Here is a 19,549-nt window from a genome sequence, read left to right as displayed (position 1 = left end):
CGTCGTGTAAGCGTTGTCTGTCATCTTGAACACCGCCAAGCCGACTGTCAACGATCAGATTGGTAAATGCCTACCGACATGCGCGGTGAGAAACTTCTCGAAACCGCGCATGGGCACGTGATTAATAGCTGACGGTCCGCGTGGGTGTGCATGCCGCGAAATTTGACGTAAGAACGTGTGAATCAGGGGACGTTTATCGTAGTCCAGCAAAACCCTTGCATGAACGATAAACGTCGGTGGGATTCGCGAGCGTCACGCCACCGATAACCCGTCGGTTCGACCTCTCGACACGATTATCGTGACACTAGATCCTTGCTTCAGATCCATTCGTATACGAGCTGATCGACGCTCCGTAACGACTATTTAAGGAGCATCAAGCTGATTTTCTTCCCCGTGATTTTCGAATAAGGTCGTCGAGGATTGGTTCGGCGGCTGATTAAGAATGAAACGACTCAAGGTCCGGCTTGCTCGTGATATTGGAAAACAACGTTTCGAGGAAACGCTGCCAACGAACCGTTGATACACGCGCGATGGTCGATAAACAAAGACACAATGGGTGTACTGGTTGAAACTGGATACGTAGTTCGATTTCGTTTCGACTGCGAGGGATGGATCGAGGAGAGGTTCGTAATACGGGAGTCGAACCGTTATAAAGTTGGAGAGCAGTAGAGGTTATGTTTGAGTTAGGTTAGACTTTAAGACTTTGATCCTTGTAGATGTAAATATGACATAATGCCCGTTTAATATTAATACTGCGATAGGTTAAAGAGGGGGTGTTTCTGGATAAATAATTATTACATTCGAGATACCGTCAATCAGCCATCTCATTTTTTCTAATGTATAAATTGCAGGAATTATCTGATACATCTTGTAGAAGGACACAGCGATTTCATGCAAAATAAATATGATAATTGAAGATGGAGATGAAATTGTGGCTAAAATCCTATTTCTTGCTATCTTATTTAAATTATTTTAAAGGAATAATATTTTCGAAGGATCCGGAACATTCTCAAGCGAAGAGTTAGCTATATGACTTACATAATTAGAGAAGCAAAAAAACAAATTATTCGCTTTATTTTCTTCAACAAGTATACTAAATTAGGCATACTTCATAGTCAATGTAATATTAAGCATCATACGAGATACGAATAATTTTTCAAATTGATCTCGTGATTTATTTCTACACAATATGCAAACATAAAATCGTGTCGAGAACATTTCACCTACTTTCTCGTTCAAACGAATTGAGCACCTGTTACTGGTTATGTAACAACCACTTCACCCCTACCAATGCGAAACCGATACGTTCCTTCGAAAATCTCCTTTCATTCCACGAATTTACGAATCTATTTTCCGCACTTTCTTATTCTCCATATCGTTTACCTAAATGCATATCTATGATACCATAACTCAACGCGGATAAAACAAAAGAATCATGCTTGACACGACTTCTTTCTAAACGTTATTTGGAACAAAAACAAGATATTCTATCTACGCTTCAGGGAAACACCAGCAGCCCGTCATCATTGATATGTAAACATCATCCCCACTATACGACCATCGTTTGTTCGTTTTCCTCGTAACGTTTCCCTTAAAAGCGAAACTGTAACGATACATTCGTACCAAGACGAGAAATATTTTTTCCGAGGGAAAATAATGAGGAAGGATGCAGTATTTCAAGATGAGAACTCAGTCTGCCGAATCGTAATATGGCAAACGACTTCGAATTCCAAGGGGGATAGATTCTTGCAAGAGACAAGCAACGAACTTCGTATCGAATGCCTTGGGCACTTCGTGCTTCAAATTGTCGCAGGTGAAACTATTCGAGGGTTAGTATAGTCTGTATATTCTGAGAATGAAAAGGATTCCAAAAATTAAAACGAAACTATATAGCAATAATTGTAAATATAGGATGACTATGTTTCTTTGACATTTGATAACCTTTTTCCAAAATTCTATTGTTACTTCCAATGCTGGAATTTCCAAAATTCTGTCATCACGTCTGTCATCTCTCTACCCTGGAATCGTACAATTACTTTTGCATCGCTCTGTACTATCTTGAAGAAGCGTAAGATCTCTTGCCGCAAAGAACTCTTCCTCTTAACCGCAAGCTAGGCAACCGCTAACCAGAGACAATTGAATCGTTCTATAACAGATCAAATTCGTTCTCTCTGCAACGCGATTTGATTAACTCGATACCGACCAATTCGGTTGATGTCTATTATGTCGATTAACCGAGTCAGATCGAGACGTGCAAAACAATTTGTTTCTCTCCATTTGCTCCTTTGAAGATCAGAGGTGAATCCGTATACTGCCGAAACGTTGCCAGCTGACGTGGATGCAATCGTGCTATCTGATATCCGGTTCGTTGTCGATGACGCTTTTTCACCCTTCTTATCATCGACATTCGCGTCTGCGGAGACATTCGAGGAGAAATGAAGTTTCATAATTGGAACTGTCGAAAGGCTTCGTGATACACGAGGCGAGTTTTAACCGTGGCCGACACGGATAAATCCATCCTTTACAGGCGATTCGATATCCAGAGAGATTAAAGTGATTTAGGGAGTGTCGTGTAGTTTATGAACACCGAACTGGTAACAGAAGCGTTGATTGCACTTATGACGTGGACTAATAGTCTCGGTATGACTAATACATATGGTAACTCGTGATGCAGGTTCCAATAAAAATACAAAGTGTTTCGTGAATGATCGATCCAGGGTGTGAGTGGGAACATAAGAGATTCGTGTCACATGGAAACGAATAATTAATTGCATTATTTTGGAAAACTGTTGAGTAATCAACCTTCCACGTCTCTGAAACTTAGCCACTGGAGAACTGATCGATAAACGTAACTATCGTGTTCAAAACAAGTTAGTCATTCCAATTTTCCCTGCAAAATATCAGTTTGTACAGATTTACTTTACAGAATTACTCATTTAATAACCAAAGGACTTCACTCATCTTCTGGATCCCCATCAAACAGCTTAATCTTGGTCTTCATCGTAAAACTATGTAAGTACTGTACGAGATTGGTAAGTTGGCAATCGAGATGGCACAGGAACAAGAGGGATATTTTATTTGCTCCGCCTGACTCCACCTCCGGTGTATATGACGTCAATATTCTTAGGTTTTTGCCAGCATACTATGACAGTAGTGAATAAGTTACGTTGGCACTCTTTCTACTTTGTATTAAATAGTTAACAATGATCCTATCCTCGTATCTTGTCCACTATCTCCGTTACACGCTGCAATGTAATCCTATTAGTAGATGTGACAGTGCCAACCAGTAATAAAAGTTTATACGATATATCTTTACGATCGTGTTAGAGGAAGTGGACCTTTTAGACCATAGCTAATCAGATCCGCATTCCTTCCGACTTACCAACTCGTACAATACTTTTCTTTCTTTTGGTCTTGCTGACTAATCCAATACTCCAAATCCTCTGCAGATTAGTATCGTCCAAAATCTTTTAATTAGAAATTAATTAAATAATTTATAATTTATAAGTTTCGTGACACGATCTTTCAGTACTTATCCTTTCTTCGTGTTCAAGTGTTCAAAAATTTCTCATCCAGATAAACAATTGTGTAAAGAATGGTCCTGTCCATGAAATTTTTAAATATGCAAATTCCGCAGCAAGAAATATGTACACTGTTCGGTATAATTGAATAAAAATTTATTTGGACGATAAAGAGATGTAAATAATCGAGATTTAAAAGTTCTTTCATTTTAATAGCGAAGAAAAATTACTATGCAATAGGAGAATAATTTTTCATAACGGATTGCTAAATTATTTTCCTCGAGATATCTATGTATGTGTGCCACAGAAATTTATTCGTTTTGAACTTGCATTCAACGAATGTTACCTCGACTAAATTCAAACCTAATTAGGTCAATCGTTTCCCTTTACAATCCGAACAAACCTGCGTTTAGCTCGAATGAAACTCATTTCCTAACCTCAAGAATGGCGATTGCTGAATAAGTTAATCCGAATCCATTGGTAGAGCCTTAAATAATTTGTATCTAGTCATACAAACGACAATTCCTGGATTGAATTACGTTTGCTATAGTTCGGATTTAAAATAATACACTTGGTAAAATGAAATGTATAAAAGATAAAAAATAATTCCCACGGAAGAAAATAGTATTTCCAGAAATAAAAAGATATTTCCACAGAAAAGAATAATATTTCCAGAAATAAAAAAATATTTCCATAGAAGAGCGAAAAGAAGAACAAACAAACGTTGATTATCAAACTTTAATCAAATTCTTCGAAATTCATAATTGCGCAATATGAATGATATAATGTACTCTATCTGTAACCTAATTGCTACAAGTATATTCACCCGATACACGATCGTTTAATTACGAAAAACGTTTGTTAATCACGCTTTAGCAGTATTAACGAGTTAGATATTATATTAAAAATATAAATATTGACAAAATTGACAATAAAAACTAGAATTATTTTGCTAAAAATACGATATTCGTATTTTTAATCTTCCATTTCAAACGTAATGATAGTTCCACGATATAGTTTACTCGAACCATATGAAGAATAATTTGATTTCAGAAGGATTGCTATTAATCATTAATGTTTATCAATGTAACATTATATTACAGTTATTAAATATTCCCAATGCGGTAGAAGTCAAGGTAAATTGCGAGTTTGGATGACAATAACTCATAAATCAAGAATAAAAAAAGAAGAAAACAGGAAAAAATGAAAGATCGATTCGATATGAAATCAGTAAAATATAGTATTGCAGCTGAAGACTCGATTTGAACCTTGACAGATTTTTTATAGTCATAGTGATAGTAATTTAAATGATGCTCCTAGACAGATACTAATGGCAGACAAACAAAAATTATCACTTATCAGTAGGAATGGTCACGCACGGAAAGTACGTCAGTAATCACCGTGAACAGGCCTAATCAGCATTGACACTCTCGATAATACTTTTTGTACCCGACTCACGTCTGGGAGTTGTTGGAATTGATCAATAAGACAGGAAGATGCGCAAGAGGGGAAAAGTACTAATCGTTAGAGAAGAGAGAGGATGTCTGAGTAAATTGTAAACAATCTCAATCGCTTTTTCTACGAGTAATTTCACTGATCTACCAATGGTCCGATATGATAAAAGTTTGTCGAGTACAAGCTAGGAAAATACCATTCATTGTAGATCTAAGGTCAACTAAAATCGAATGGAATTGACCATCTACTAATATATCTGTTTATTCTATTACTAACTGATTCTGTGCATGCGAAGAAAAATTTTATTAAATTATTTCATTTATTTCATAAAATAAGAAAAAAATAATTATTTATGTAAATTTAAAATAAATAATTTAATTACTCGACCCTTTGATACTTTGAAATTAAAAGTCACGATAAATTGTATCAAAATTTTGATTTTCGAGGACTTTTAATTATTTAGCTAAGAATATTAATTTTGAATATTTTAAGTACCCATAATTTTATAACGAAATTTTTCAAAATCAAGTATTACAATGGAACGTCTTCGTTCGAATCAGTATACAATAAAACTACTTGAAATTAGAAGTTATGCTAAATATTCAAACCAATAGCTTCTAAAAGTCTGTCCCTTAATTCTAACCTAGTAATGGTTCCAAAGCTTTCATTACGAAGCAAAATATTCCATAAATATAAGGGAGAATGTTTATTTTACAAGAAATCTCGTTTTATAATACGACCATCAGTTGTGTAGTAAAAACACATTACCATCCTCGAATTACTCTGGAAGAAATATTCGAGTAACAACCTATATCGAACATTTAATACTCGAAAATGAAAAGTGCTTTTTGAGGTTAACTCTTTCCTCCGTCAAACAAGCTAGGGTATAAAAACGAATAGAAAGGAGCAATAGGTAACAAATCATCCCTTTGTTCCATCACGAACGCCCACACTTGTGATTCAAGTGTCAAAGAAACTTCCGGAACTGCCCAAGATAGAGCGTAAATCGACTGAATATTTTTTCGGTAATTCTATCTTGATGGAACAATACATCTTACAAGCAGTTGGTAAGAATGACTCAGACGTGGCAAGCAGATACGAATAAACTATCAATGCCAAGGTCAACACACATACTATAATATCAGAACATGTATTCTGCTTTAATATATTGAGTGGGTGTTACGAAGAACATCATGTGCTAGAACCGTGACAATATATCTGAATCGTGGTCGTTGAGTGTATTAGCTATTTAAATGGGAAATTACAATATCCGCATAAAACTGATTTTCGTCAAACGCCCTTGAAACATTTCTTCCCCCGAATACGAGTAATGAGTCATTGGCTATGATTAAGCTATATATGTATATAGTAACGCTAGGGTGATTCTACTAGGTCAAATTATATATCACTGTTACAAGTGAAATGAAAAATAAATTACATAGGGAAATTCTATGGCATATATAATTTCGTAGTACATTTAAAAAATATGTAAGTTTGTACATTTCTTAAATGGAGATATACTACTCTAGTCATTCTAAGAATAAAACATGGAAGACAGCGTCATTGAAAATTCGATATATTCAGAGATATTTTATTTAAAAAAAATTTATGCTAAATACTTTCTTTAGAATTTATGAGAATTTACCAAACAATACGAAATTTTCTTTTACAATTTTTCCTTAATTTCTTACAATATTTTTTAACTTTCTTAAAGCAGGAATATAACCTATTTAATTCAGTTTCTAGAATCATCCTGTATGCTCTTGATTTCACCTGATTGAGGGTAGGTCTTAATCAAACTAAAATGTAATAACCTTTTCCGTTTCCAATATTTGGATATTCATAGTTCAATATAACTTGCTTTATACTGTAAAGTACTGGTTAAACAATTGTTTAGCTCTAACATTTAAGAATGTCATGTAAAAATGATAGACAAACAACAAATATCTAATTTGAAAAGCAATATTGAAAACTAACATGAATACAACGATAATTAACATTCTAAGATTAAATAGTATTGACAAATTTGTACTTTGAGCTGTGAGATAAAATAAATTTTAATTTATTCATAAATCCTCAACTAAGATAACAAAAACTTTACAAAAGAATCTGAGACAGGTTATAAATCATTTGCAAATGACACAATCAATAAGCTAGTCACCTAACAAGTTATTACCTCTGTGCTAAACAAATGATCATATATACATAAATCTTAATATCAATATTTTATTAGCCAACATCACACGAACAATGATAATCTGTATCTAAACCAAGAAATCCAGTGATCGCAATCTAACATTTACTTACACAACGATTATCTGCATAGTATTTGTTTTATTTCTGTATATAATGCACGAACCGGTTAGTTCAAATATATGAAACTACTAATCGAAATCAAGAGGGAAGTACATTTTATTTTACTGCTTCCTGTAAATCTAGGAAAATATTTTTCAGTAAAAAATGCAAGCACATACGAACACGTTTTATGTTCACCGTATATCCTTGAACGAAATATTTAGTATAAAAACCGTTCATGGTTGTTACCAAGACGCTAAGACTGCAATCTTTATCGTTTCTCCACGAATTACAAAACGTATAAAGAACGCGATCGTCCAAGCAAGATTTATATAATCGATGCAAGTAAATCGTAAAGCAAATCAACGAGAAGAGTTCAAGATGGCGGGAGCGCCTCGAGATGATATCGCGATAATTGGAATTCGATATTAGAATCAACCGTTGCACTGAAATCCGTCACTTAACCAAAAAGATTACGCAAAACTAACCGTAATTGTCAATCGTGAAGAGATCTAAAACGTATGTGAGAAGAGACGGTGAATTATATTTAGCACATTTCTTAGCCGAACATTCAGTGCCGTGTTCGAAAATAAACAAGTCTCGTAGAGAGTTTCAAACCATCCTCCCGAAATATCTTCGAAAATATTAACCTATTAACTGTATTGTTAAAATTTTCTACAATCATGTAATTACATCACCTTCTACGTATACGATCAGGAGATAAAAACATCAATAAACAAATTGTCATTGAACTAATAATATATTCAAATGTACTCAAAGAATGTTAAATATTCATGTGCTTCTTTACCTGGAAAACACAATTCTGTGTCTTCGATTTATTTCCTTATATAAAATCGTTCCTTTTAGAATAAGCCAGTAATCCATTTGTATCACGTAGGTACACATCACGACCACCACGATTGCATTACATTGCATTTCGTTTCATGAATACACGCTACCGACACGCGAGATAGTTCCTATAATTATCGATTGACATGAACGTGACACGCGGAAAGATCGAAGAAAGCATGCGCGCCCTCTCGGTTCGAAGAATTGTATTTTATTTTGGTTCGTAGTCTTACTCATAACTCAATCTAAATAATGTATCGAACTACATCGTGTTCCTGGAATTGAAATAGAATAGAATTTCTAACTTCATGAAATAAATATACGAAAAATTGTGTATTGAAAATTCAATCACCTGATTGGTTATACATATTCAGAACGACCTAACCTTACGCATTGGAAACCACGCGACGAGTTTACATTGTAGGTATTTAACGAAGGCCGTTACTGCAACAGAATTCTGAGCGAAACTATACTTTACTTCCTTAGTGACGTAAATGGCGTCTCGAATGAAGTTACTTGATCTTGTTATTCGCTATACGCGTATCGTCATCTTTCCATCAGAACTTCATTAACGAAGTAATCAACGCATAATAAAAGTTATTTACGCGAATATAGGTAATATATATTTATTTCGTATCGTACAACCACGTTCGTTGAAATAATTACTGTCGAACTCATCCGTTAACGATAACATTCTTCATAATATTGCTCCCGCATGCTGACGAAAATATCTTTGTCGTGCACTATCGCCAGTATCGGGAACGCGAAAAGGTCAGCGTAACTTGCGAAGATGAAGATCCGTAAACAGACGATGTTGTGTCTCTTAGTATTGTCATTTCGCGTATTCTTATATATGGTGTTTTGTAATATAGGAACTTCAAAGAAAAATTAAGGTTAAAAGTTTATACGAACATAGTTATACTTAACATTGTTTATGAACAGTAGTTATATTGATATTCAAATATTACTTTTGATAATATAATACAAGTCATTCGATATTGCAAATTCCTTTTAATGTCTCTTTATATATCATAAACATTTTTTCTTTTTTTTTTTTTTTTTTTTTTTTTTTTGGAGAGGAGGAGATAAACAAGAGCTTTCGCATAAACTTTTTGTATTGTTTCTGTTTCAATGATAATAGTTGTACGAGATAATCGTATCTTTCGGAAATAATTATTTAAACAAATTCATATCGTACAGATATAATTGTAATTGGGATGATATGTACATACTACTTATCATTCGCTAAATTGTTATTAATTACAGTCAATAATTTTGAAACTAAACGTGTTTTACGGCATAAAGTAATTTAACATTAATAGTACGAGGATGCATATCACTGGGACATTTATTTTTCTATACAGGGTGAATCATGCGATTGGGATGAACAGTATCTGCCGTTTGGTTGAAGATAAAAAACAGTCGTGGTGGGAGTGGGGTTAAGTGGTATAACGAAGTTTATCTTTCTACGACCTCAATTTTTTCGTAAGTGCAACGATGTGTTTGCAAAGTGCACTTGACGTTTTTTTTACAATACATATTTTCAGACAAGTTAATTATTTGAAAATATAATAAAGCGTTCAAAAAGATAAATATTCTTACACTGACACGAAAAATGGGAAATTAATGAAGAGGTAAAAATTAATGAAAAATACTTCAAATTAATAACTCGCTATTTCAATTCGAGAAAGATATGTCTTATAAATAATATTAACTCCAATTTAGATGCATCTCAAGAGGAAGCTTACAACTATAACACCTGCGACAATCTTCGTTGAGCACAATTAACAATAAGCTCGTAAAGGAATATATTACTCACAGCACTTGGGAGATTAGAACAATATATTCGAATAGCTTTTGAAAATAAATCAAGTCCCAAAGCCAAATGAAATGCTTCACGTTCAGTATTGCAATACCTTTACTGAATAATTATTATTTAAATAACTGAATATTTTGTTTAAAATATTCGAACATTCAAATAGATAAGTATGTACTTCATCTTATTATTTTACTTATTTAAAAAATTGTGTACCTCTACCAACAAAGATTTCCATGTAAAATTCCAATAAAAATGAGTATTTCAAAATGATGACATGATACTAAATTGTCTAAGAAGTTAAGTCGACTAACGTTTCTAACTATAAAAAATAAATCTTATGAAGACAACATATTAAACTAGTCAAAAAAATTACCTTTGGTTAATTATATTGATCACAAATATTTTATACTCTTCAGCACCTTACAGATTTTTCTTTTTTTCAGGCATTACAAATCAAAAAGCCAAAATTTGATTAAGAGGAAAAGTTTATAAAAAATACACTTACCTTTTCAGACAGAAGACCAGCTGTCGGTGTACGATCATTAGGATTGGACTCGGGAATTGGTTCGTTCGGATTATCCATGTGCATTCCTGGCCAACCGACCCAGACGCCATTTCCGCTTATGACCACCGGTGCTACCGCTGTCACAAGACCTCCGGCACTGAAACAGAAGAAACGCACCAACATTATCAAAAGGAAGCGACGCCAGAGAAAATGCAAATATAAAAGAATGGTGTGCGTACAAGAGTGTGCGTACAAGAGTGTGCGAACATGACAAATGTCGATATAGAAAATCGGTCTCACAAGGAGGCTCATGGAGCACAAACAGACTGTTATTCACTGTTTCCTTGAATATGTTTACTTCGTGAACTTTCAATGATAATAGTTATTTGCCATGATCGCTATCTGGATGGTTTTAAAATTTAAAAAAAAGAGAATTTAATGGCACTGGATAATAAAAGACAATGTTAATGATTAATGATATTTTGAACAAATGAGAATAAGTGTAGAGTACAAGAGTATTCGTGTATTCTACGTTTCATTTCTTTGATGTTAATTTCTTATAATCGGATCATAGTATTTTTAAGCCTTAAGAGATTTAATATGTTTAAAAATAATCAATCAATATATACATTCCTACATAAATCTACATAAGCCACTGTAATCTATAAGTCATGAAACAGCTGCTAATCTTGAATAGAATGTTTGATATTTTTAACATCTTCTACCTATCAGTGATTTTATAACTTAAAACATCTTGTATAATATAAACACTAGTACGGATTAACTAATAATTTTTATTAACAAATTGTATCATTTTGTAACATAATTTGTACTTGTTCTAAATAGTCTATAGATGGAAGTCTAGATGCTAAAGAGGAAAAAGATTCAGTGTATAAATACGTTTTCATATGTTTCGAATATGTCTCATTGATTAGTCTTTTCAACATCAATACAAGTATTAAAGAAATCTACCAGTTTCCGCCTTTAATCCATCTATAGTCTATACAATAATAATAAAGATAGCGACATAGCCTATGAAAAAAATACCCCGTGCGTAAATATAAAAGTTCACCGAGTGGCCGCCATCACGTATCGAGCGATAAAACGGGGATAATATTGAAAGACGTCTTCGATCAACTCTCGCTGCAACGGCTTGTCGGAACATACACAGGCAAACTGTATTTACATAATGACAAATACATAGCGATTGTGTCAATCGCACGAGTGCATCGTATATTCTCAGTTTTATATAATCGACTGTACGAACCATATTTAACCATTTTATTATGGTCATTATTATGATAAGTTTTTTCTGTGGTATAACATTTACGAATACTTTCCTCGTGTTGAAATCTGAACGAGTATATGTCAGTAAACATTTAGAGTACATCTAATATTTATCATTTAATGCAAACTGAATACAATAGTAGTAGTAAAAAGATGAAATTAATCTATGAATGTAAAAATCATTGTAAATATAATACTACATTTTTAATTTTTAAAATAAAGTAATTACTGTTAGATATTTTACAATTATGATGTCTTTTTGCACCCAGATTCGCACAATCTTTATCAATCTTAAACATATTCCAAAAGTTTAGTTATCCACTTTTGAAACACCCTATATTACTGATCAATAATCCCTTCCAGCTGTTCGTTCCCATTAATCCCGCAAACACAACAACTCGTATTCCAAACGAAAACATGTCATATATTGGTTCATTCTATATTCCTTAAGGACACGTGTATACAATCCAGTTGGATATATGATCACGTGATAACTTCTCCAGAATGTCCGCGATTCCAAGCGTCCTTTGACCTCGGTCCATATATCTAACCCAAACCTAACCTACTGAAAGAGCTCGTGAATGGACTCGAGCGTTCGCCGACTACGTCATTGGTACGCCATGATTATAAATTTGTAATGGAACTTGGCTAGAATTCAGCGTGTGCAAAGGGACTCGGCTGATCGAATGTCAGGCTGATCGTTCGTCGTAGACTAGGTCAAACCGAACATCTTTATTCGTTTACCCTCGATATCCTTGTTAACAACGTTCTCAATAACTTTACTTATCACGATTTTTCAGGTACGATCTATTTCAATGAATTGCAGGATACAACGTATGTGATTGAAATTTTGAACCTGGAACCATGAAAATATACTTATTTTTAATATAGAATATTAAAGTTTTAGAGTTACCACTATCATCCACTGGTAATCTCTACCCATTCTCATTGTTGAATTTCATATTACATGACAACATATCCTCAGAATCCCAAAACCGTAAATACTGTTAAGGAAATAAAAATTTATAGAATGAATACCTAATTCACGGAGTTTAAATATAAATGGATAACACGTGACCATACATATGAATTTTATTGTCCGAAGTTATTATCATATCAACATCATATCAACACGGAAGCCATTGATGCACGCTATTATTATGACTGGATTACACGAATACGAGCTATTTCGGGAATGCCACAATTTCAACGCGTATATACCTACGAATTTCAGTTCAAGCGAGGCACGCTCGAATCTCGTTATTTGCGCACTTCGCTGTGTAACAATCGCGTTCGAAAAAGTAACCTCCCACGCCCTTGTTCTCGACACGTCGAGATTCTCGTACGGGAGAAAAAAAAGCACTCGTTTGACACGAATCTCGAACAGCTGTTATTTTTAAGCGCGCTTGATTAACACGCTTGTTGGAGCGACATTACTCAACCTGTGTTCGATTGAATTGGTACATTGTTCAAAATAATCAAAAAGTCGCGCTTTTTATGCAATTTCTACGAATTAATGAAATAATCCAAATTAAAATAATTATACTTTGTTCTTCTTTCCAATGGCTACAATTTAAACATAAATCTAATTACGAGTTGGATTACTAACTCGAACATATAGGAATTTGTTTTAGTTTCTATTATGTAACATTAAAAGTAAACATTAAACGTAAAGTTAATTATACAAAAAGAAATATTATCTTTTCGGCCATTTGAACTAGAACCTCACTACCAAATTGATTTTTAGTAACTCTATTATTGTGCCACATATTATTCAAACTAACATTTTTCCCTCTCAACATCCGTCTTACATAATAATATTTCTAAAACAATACAAATCACTATTTACAAAAATATACATATATTTTGTAAATAATTGTTAATAATTAAAAAATAAACGCATAATTTCAAGACCTACTTCATTTTGAATTTAATAACCTACCAACTGCATCTTAAAAAAAATGTTTAAAAAAACTACATGACAATCTATATACCACGAAACGTGCTAAAACATGTCAACATAGCAAAGCAATCACCTATTCGTTAAAAAAAAAAGAAAAATGTGTAAACCACACACGTGCACCCTACGCATCCGATTTCAAACAGCGATCAATTCCAACGATGACGAAGTTCGTGTTTTTCCACATTTATTGTGACCCTGTCATGCGAACCGAGGAAGTAACGACTGCGACAATCGTGATAATATATTACACGGCGCACGTAACACGCGCAGGGCAACACGCGGAAAGCACGTGGTTCTACCGGCGAATACCTTGTGAATGAGTGCGCTCGTATGCGTACACCTACTTATGTTACCACTACACTTTTTATCGACGCTGCTTAAGATCACTTTTATCGTTATCTGAAGGTACTCAGATCAGTAAATATAGGCTATACCCCGCCTCATTGAAGAAGTGCAATTAATGATTCTTGGAAATGTTGGGAGATTTTGGAGATCAAGAATAGCTCAGTACGTATCGTTATCAGACAAGCATATCGCGTAATAACGTAGAGAAGAATTCAAAAAAGAACGAACACCTGTAGATAAGAATGTATAACAAACGTAACGTGATCGTTTTTCGAGTAACACGCCACACGATTCGGAAAACTTCCATGGAATTTTTGCTTCCCACCAAAACGATTATGCTATCATTTGTGTTGCTTGTTTTCGTTATAATTTCCTCTTCATCGCTCTTCTTCCTGTCTTAATTTACTTTTCATTTATTTTCGCACCAATTTCTTCGAGCTTTGAAGTAACGAATGTTTCGTGTGAATGTTGCAACGTCCAACAGTTGCGACTGTCTATAGGAATATACCTATCACTACGACGTTCATTAACCTACAACACGAACGTTGTACTTTACGTATTTTCACCAATATAACATTATGATTGACAAGTTGAAGTTTGTTTCTAATAAAATAATGGACAATGATCTGTTTTATTTAAAATTAAAAATTAGAAAAATTTGTTTCATTAGTTTAAACTTGACTATATAGTATATAAAATTCACCTTATAGAAATCGAACTGTTTCTAGGTTATGGCCAATATTTTCCTATTCCACGTTATGTCTTTTCTATTCTTGAAATAGTGTAAACAAAAATCATAACTTCTTTATCTTTTCTTCGTTAAAATGGAACATTCCTCAGTCATGATCAATGCTTGTATAATAATACCACAATACTTGTGAAAAATGACATCCACTGCGTCGTCCATTGCTTTGACGCTTCTGTGACCATACCTTAACTTTGCTGCCATCTGTGGCAAGAATATAAACGATCACGAAAGACGCAAAAAGGATCCAAGATCAACTTTCTTTGTTTATTTTGTCTTCAATTGATCATCTTTAGTGTCTATTTACAGATAATTGTCTTCAATCTCATTTTTTAACAATCGTAATCGACTCGATGCTGTATTTGCAAAACGTATCTCGTGATTAGATTAGATTCGATTTGAAAAGAAATTTATTTGTCTTAGAGGAAAAAACAATTAGGGTGGAGTATAGTTACTTTTATCTCCGCTGCGACTTGATTAATCATTATTTCAATTACTGATCACGCATGCTTTTCTATTTTTTGCCCGTAGACGGTTATTTATTAACATGGTATCAACAAACGATACCGTGATTCACGCAAATAAGCAGATTAGATTCTCCTCTTATGTCACCGGAGCCAGATAACGGTTGTCTTCATCGACTGACACGCGTTTTGAAATACACGGCGACACAACAAACAACTGATTCCCGTTATGAGCCACCTCTAGTCAGTTTTGAAGCATGTTGCAACATAACCTCATTGCGAATCGGTGGATAATGTCGAAAATAATGATTTACGATATTTGAAATCGTAAATTTCGAAAGGTATCATGTTGTCGCGAAGTGATTACTTGATGGTAAATAATCGTATTAATAGAACACAAATATGGACACAAACGTAAGTGAAACGCAAATCGAATTTTGAAAAATGACTATGTTCAAAAGACTAAAACTGTCAGCTGTATTTAAAGCAATCTTTTCTTATCATTATCATTTTATATTTATAATTAAAATAATTATAATTCTTTTTATTACTATTTTTCTTATATTATTATCCTTTAAAAAATCATAGAATAATCACATTTATAATTATGTTCCACGATTTTATTTACAGTTGTATCTATCATGGAAACTAATTCGTGAATCTTATTCCATCCTTCTGAATCATCCCCAAAAGATATTAACAAGCTATACTTCATCGCTCTAAAAGTTTGTACAATCTTTTCTGAATATTTAATATCAAGTTAATTACTACGTAAGTATACTTCGAAAATTATATTTATAGCGACAGTTTCTCAGAACAGAGGATACCTTTCGTTTCGTGTTAGAATAAGCAAAAATTAACAAACATCATTTTCGTTCGATAGTTTTGTGGCTTTTTAACCCGAATTTGCATCATCGTTAACAAGGAGAGTACAAGACCTTTAGGATTCCGATTTACTTGAAACTTTGCAGGTTTGTATATTTCGTTATCCTGATTATAAATATGTATTATAAGGGCAGATACTCCAAGGCTGCGAATCATATATTTTTGAAAATTGTAGGCATACTGAATTCTTTAGAGCATCTAACAAAGGATTTTGTATAAATGCAACGAAGTGCGCCATGTAATTTAACATCAAATAAAAAAATGGTAAGTAAATATTACAACCCTGATCTACAAACCCGTGTTCTCAACGATTTTACCGAATTATTCATCTTACAGTTACTGTTTATATTGCAAGAAATGATAAGGCAATCCTCATGCATCGTAGTTGAAAGAGTTCCTCCGTTCATTTTTGCAAGTGGAACAAACTCAAAAGCTCTTGAAAGGAAGGTGACTCAATGAGTCCAGGGGGTGAATCGATCCAGAGGGTGAAAATGCATCGAGTTCTACGGATTACGAAAAATTTCGTCAGCCCCTTTGCCCTATATAGAAGGCAAGTCTTCCGACGTAATACACCACGCGCGATGTGTAATCAAGTACTATTTTTCGCGGACCATAAATAAACATTGCGAGCGCAAGATCGACGTACATCGGCTGCTAAGTCACAATTGACAATAATTTTATTTGTGCGACGTCCACGTGGCGATTAAAGGAAAAAAAAGAATATATTGCGTAAGAAGCGATCACAGGACCATGAAAAATTGTGATTAATGAAACGACTTAAGCCACAATTCGTTGCACTAGGATTTCTAGTAATTGTTGAAAATTACACGAATTATATGTAATTTCTTCGAAGTATTCGAAAATTGTGACGAATAACAAAATTATTTGAATTTTATTTTCAAATATGGTCACGCTTTTCTAAACATTGTTTGTGACAAATATTACACTTTGAATACTAAGAATAATTTTTTAATTAATTTTGCTAAATATAAATTAGATAACACTAAATTTATATTTATCGTTATATCAATCTAATTTAATTTTAATTTCGATCATACTCAAAATTTGTCTTTTAATAGAAACGTTTAAAAGAATAAGAATATACATAACCGAAGATCTATCGTTGGAACAAAAGATGCTTTAACTGCTCTTAACGGTACACAAACAAGACGATTTATCTGAGAACTCTATCGATTATGTTCAATTGTCATGTTAACAACAGTATTGATAAAAAGGACCGAAAAAAGAATACAGTTGACAACACGGCAATAAAAGATTAGATGGATGACTATGTCAATCGAATATTAAATATTCAATTCTCTAATCAATCTGAATAATTAGAAGAAGAAAAAGGAATTTCATGTCCATTATTTTAAATATTTTCAATGCTTTCAAATATCCTACAAATACAGAAAAAATATTTTATTGTTGAATATAATAACGAGAAATGTACAAAATAATAAATATGCCAATAAAGACATCGAACTAATCAAAAATTACACAAACAAGGGAATCCACGACACCGTAAATTTCCCCCTTTCCTTCCATCAATACGTCCTCCGTCGATATTTCTATCGACTTGTTTGCGCAACGGAATAAATTACCGCACGATCGAATATTCATTCTGAGGAATACCATCAACTTCGTTGATCCTGCAAATCTCTTAACAACGTAACAATCCGTGATCGCGAATCTTATACACGTTTGACATATCGATCAACCGTTCTTCCTTCATACCGATTACGTACTGAAATCGAACTTTAGTTGCATAAACACCGCAACAGATACGAGCCATAGAAATAGCATATTTTTTAAATCGAGACCAAAGTCAAAATCGTAGTAAAAATTCATTAATAATACAGCTCGTATCGCGTTTGCAATTAGCTATTCGCGAGAATAAGCCACGCTACTGGAAGACGTGCGTTATATACGTGTGAAATGAAAGGAGAAAAATCAAAGTGAAACACCAAAGTAAAAAAATTGCAATAAAAAATCAGGGCATTCGAGGATTATAAGCATAATAACGTTGAGGTAATATCACGCTCCATCCGCGATCGGGTCGCGTTGCAACGACCACGAGTGGCGTGCACCCACGCGTGCACCCATCGTGCAGCCGCAAAACGCGACCATGTGTGCGTAAGAGGTAAATATAGAGAAAGAGAGACAGTAAGACGAGCATGAGTAACGAGGTGCATGTAAGCGAAGGAAACGAAAAGATATAAAACAGAAAAAATAAGGAATAATAATGAAAAAAGACAAAAGCCATTTACTCTGGCATACTAACCTGGCCTTGCGTTCCAGCTGACCGGTTACATCGTTCCTCTTCAACACGAACGGCAACCTGTTGCTCACGACGATCATTCTCCCATTGGAGGTGAAGCTACCAGATTCTGTAGACATTTTGACGTTCTCTGATCAGCTGTGTCAAACTGTGTGTTCCGTGGAAAAAAAAGAAGACACCGCGAATGGGTAATAACGTCGCGCGACTCCACACACGAGCGTCTCTCCTCTTTCTCTTCGGTTCGTGTTCTATACGCGCCGGCCACCGGTTCGACAGCGCTACTCTACTATACCAAGCGTCGCGTATCACGTGCGATCACGTGTGTTACACACGATGTGTATGCAAAACTGAAGTCGAAGGAGAACCGCGCCGGTTAGTCTCTCGGTCTGGCTCGTAGTCTCTCCTCGTCGTCGAGCGCCGCGCGAGATGACACTTCTCGCTGTTCCTCGTATCGTCCCCTTTAGAGCTGTGCCTTTAACGCGACTCAGTGTCGCGTGCTTGCAAGCAGAACAGTTCCGTCTCGTTCTGTCTCGTCCGGTTTCGTTTGGTCTCGTTTGCTTTCGCCCGATCTTCGTGTCTCTCTATTTCTTTTTCGTTCTACTCCGAGTGGTGCGAGAGAACGTTCCTCGTGTCTATCGTGAACCTAATTATCCGTGCGTGGTTAAGTCACAGTGACCAACGGCTCGACCCGCCCTCTCTTTATCTCGTCCTCGAGTGCGGTTCAAACGCAGAACGGCAATAAGGGAAATTGTACAAAAATAATACAGAATAACACGGGTTAAGAAGGGGCAGAGAGAGAGAGAGAGAGAGAGAGAGAGAGGGAGAGAGAGAGAGAGAGAGTAATGGAGGGAGTAACGTGAGACACAAATCGAGTTACGCAGGGTAAAGGAGGAATAGAAATGAGTGAAAGCTTAAGAGAAAGAGTCCAAGACAGATCGCCTAGCGAATGGAGAAAGAGAGTGGTTAATTAGTAGGTGTAAGTGAGCCGCGGTGCGTGGCCAAAGTAGCACTGAAGTAATAACGCCGCGTTCCTCTGAGTTTATTCGAGTTACCCGTCGTGAGGAATTGGTCCAAAGTGCGCTCTCTCTACGACCGTATCAATGACGGGGCCGCGACCTTTTGGCCACCCAGCGCA

General features: G+C 34.7%; 1 protein-coding gene and 1 long non-coding RNA gene across 5 annotated transcripts in view; one reads left to right on the top strand and one right to left on the bottom strand.

Annotated features, from left to right (window-relative positions):
* Nucleotides 1–19,549, bottom strand: part of Tps1 (Trehalose-6-phosphate synthase 1) — a 40,211-nt gene that overhangs the window by 16,639 nt on the left and 4,023 nt on the right. For 3 of the 4 annotated variants that reach the window (XM_017896977.1, XM_017896978.1, XM_017896979.1), the window contains 2 exons: nucleotides 18,418–18,523; nucleotides 10,445–10,601 (listed from right to left, as the gene is read on the bottom strand). In XM_017896977.1, the coding sequence (XP_017752466.1) occupies nucleotides 10,445–10,601; nucleotides 18,418–18,523 (263 nt within the window). Of the gene's footprint in view, nucleotides 1–10,444; nucleotides 10,602–18,417; nucleotides 18,549–19,549 lie in introns of those variants that run through there. The other variant, XM_017896976.1, reaches the window with a different exon arrangement.
* On the top strand, nucleotides 15,343–16,210 carry LOC108545400 (uncharacterized). The gene is made up of 3 exons (XR_001890083.1): nucleotides 15,343–15,662; nucleotides 15,879–16,019; nucleotides 16,132–16,210. It is a non-coding gene; the product is annotated as an uncharacterized LOC108545400 (long non-coding RNA).

Source organism: Eufriesea mexicana, unplaced genomic scaffold (assembly GCF_001483705.2).
Source record: "Eufriesea mexicana isolate 0111107269 unplaced genomic scaffold, ASM148370v2 scaffold437, whole genome shotgun sequence".
NCBI lineage: Eukaryota > Metazoa > Arthropoda > Insecta > Hymenoptera > Apidae > Eufriesea > Eufriesea mexicana.
The sequence above is the reverse complement of the archived record's forward strand: the minus strand, read 5'-3'. Positions and strand labels throughout refer to the sequence as shown.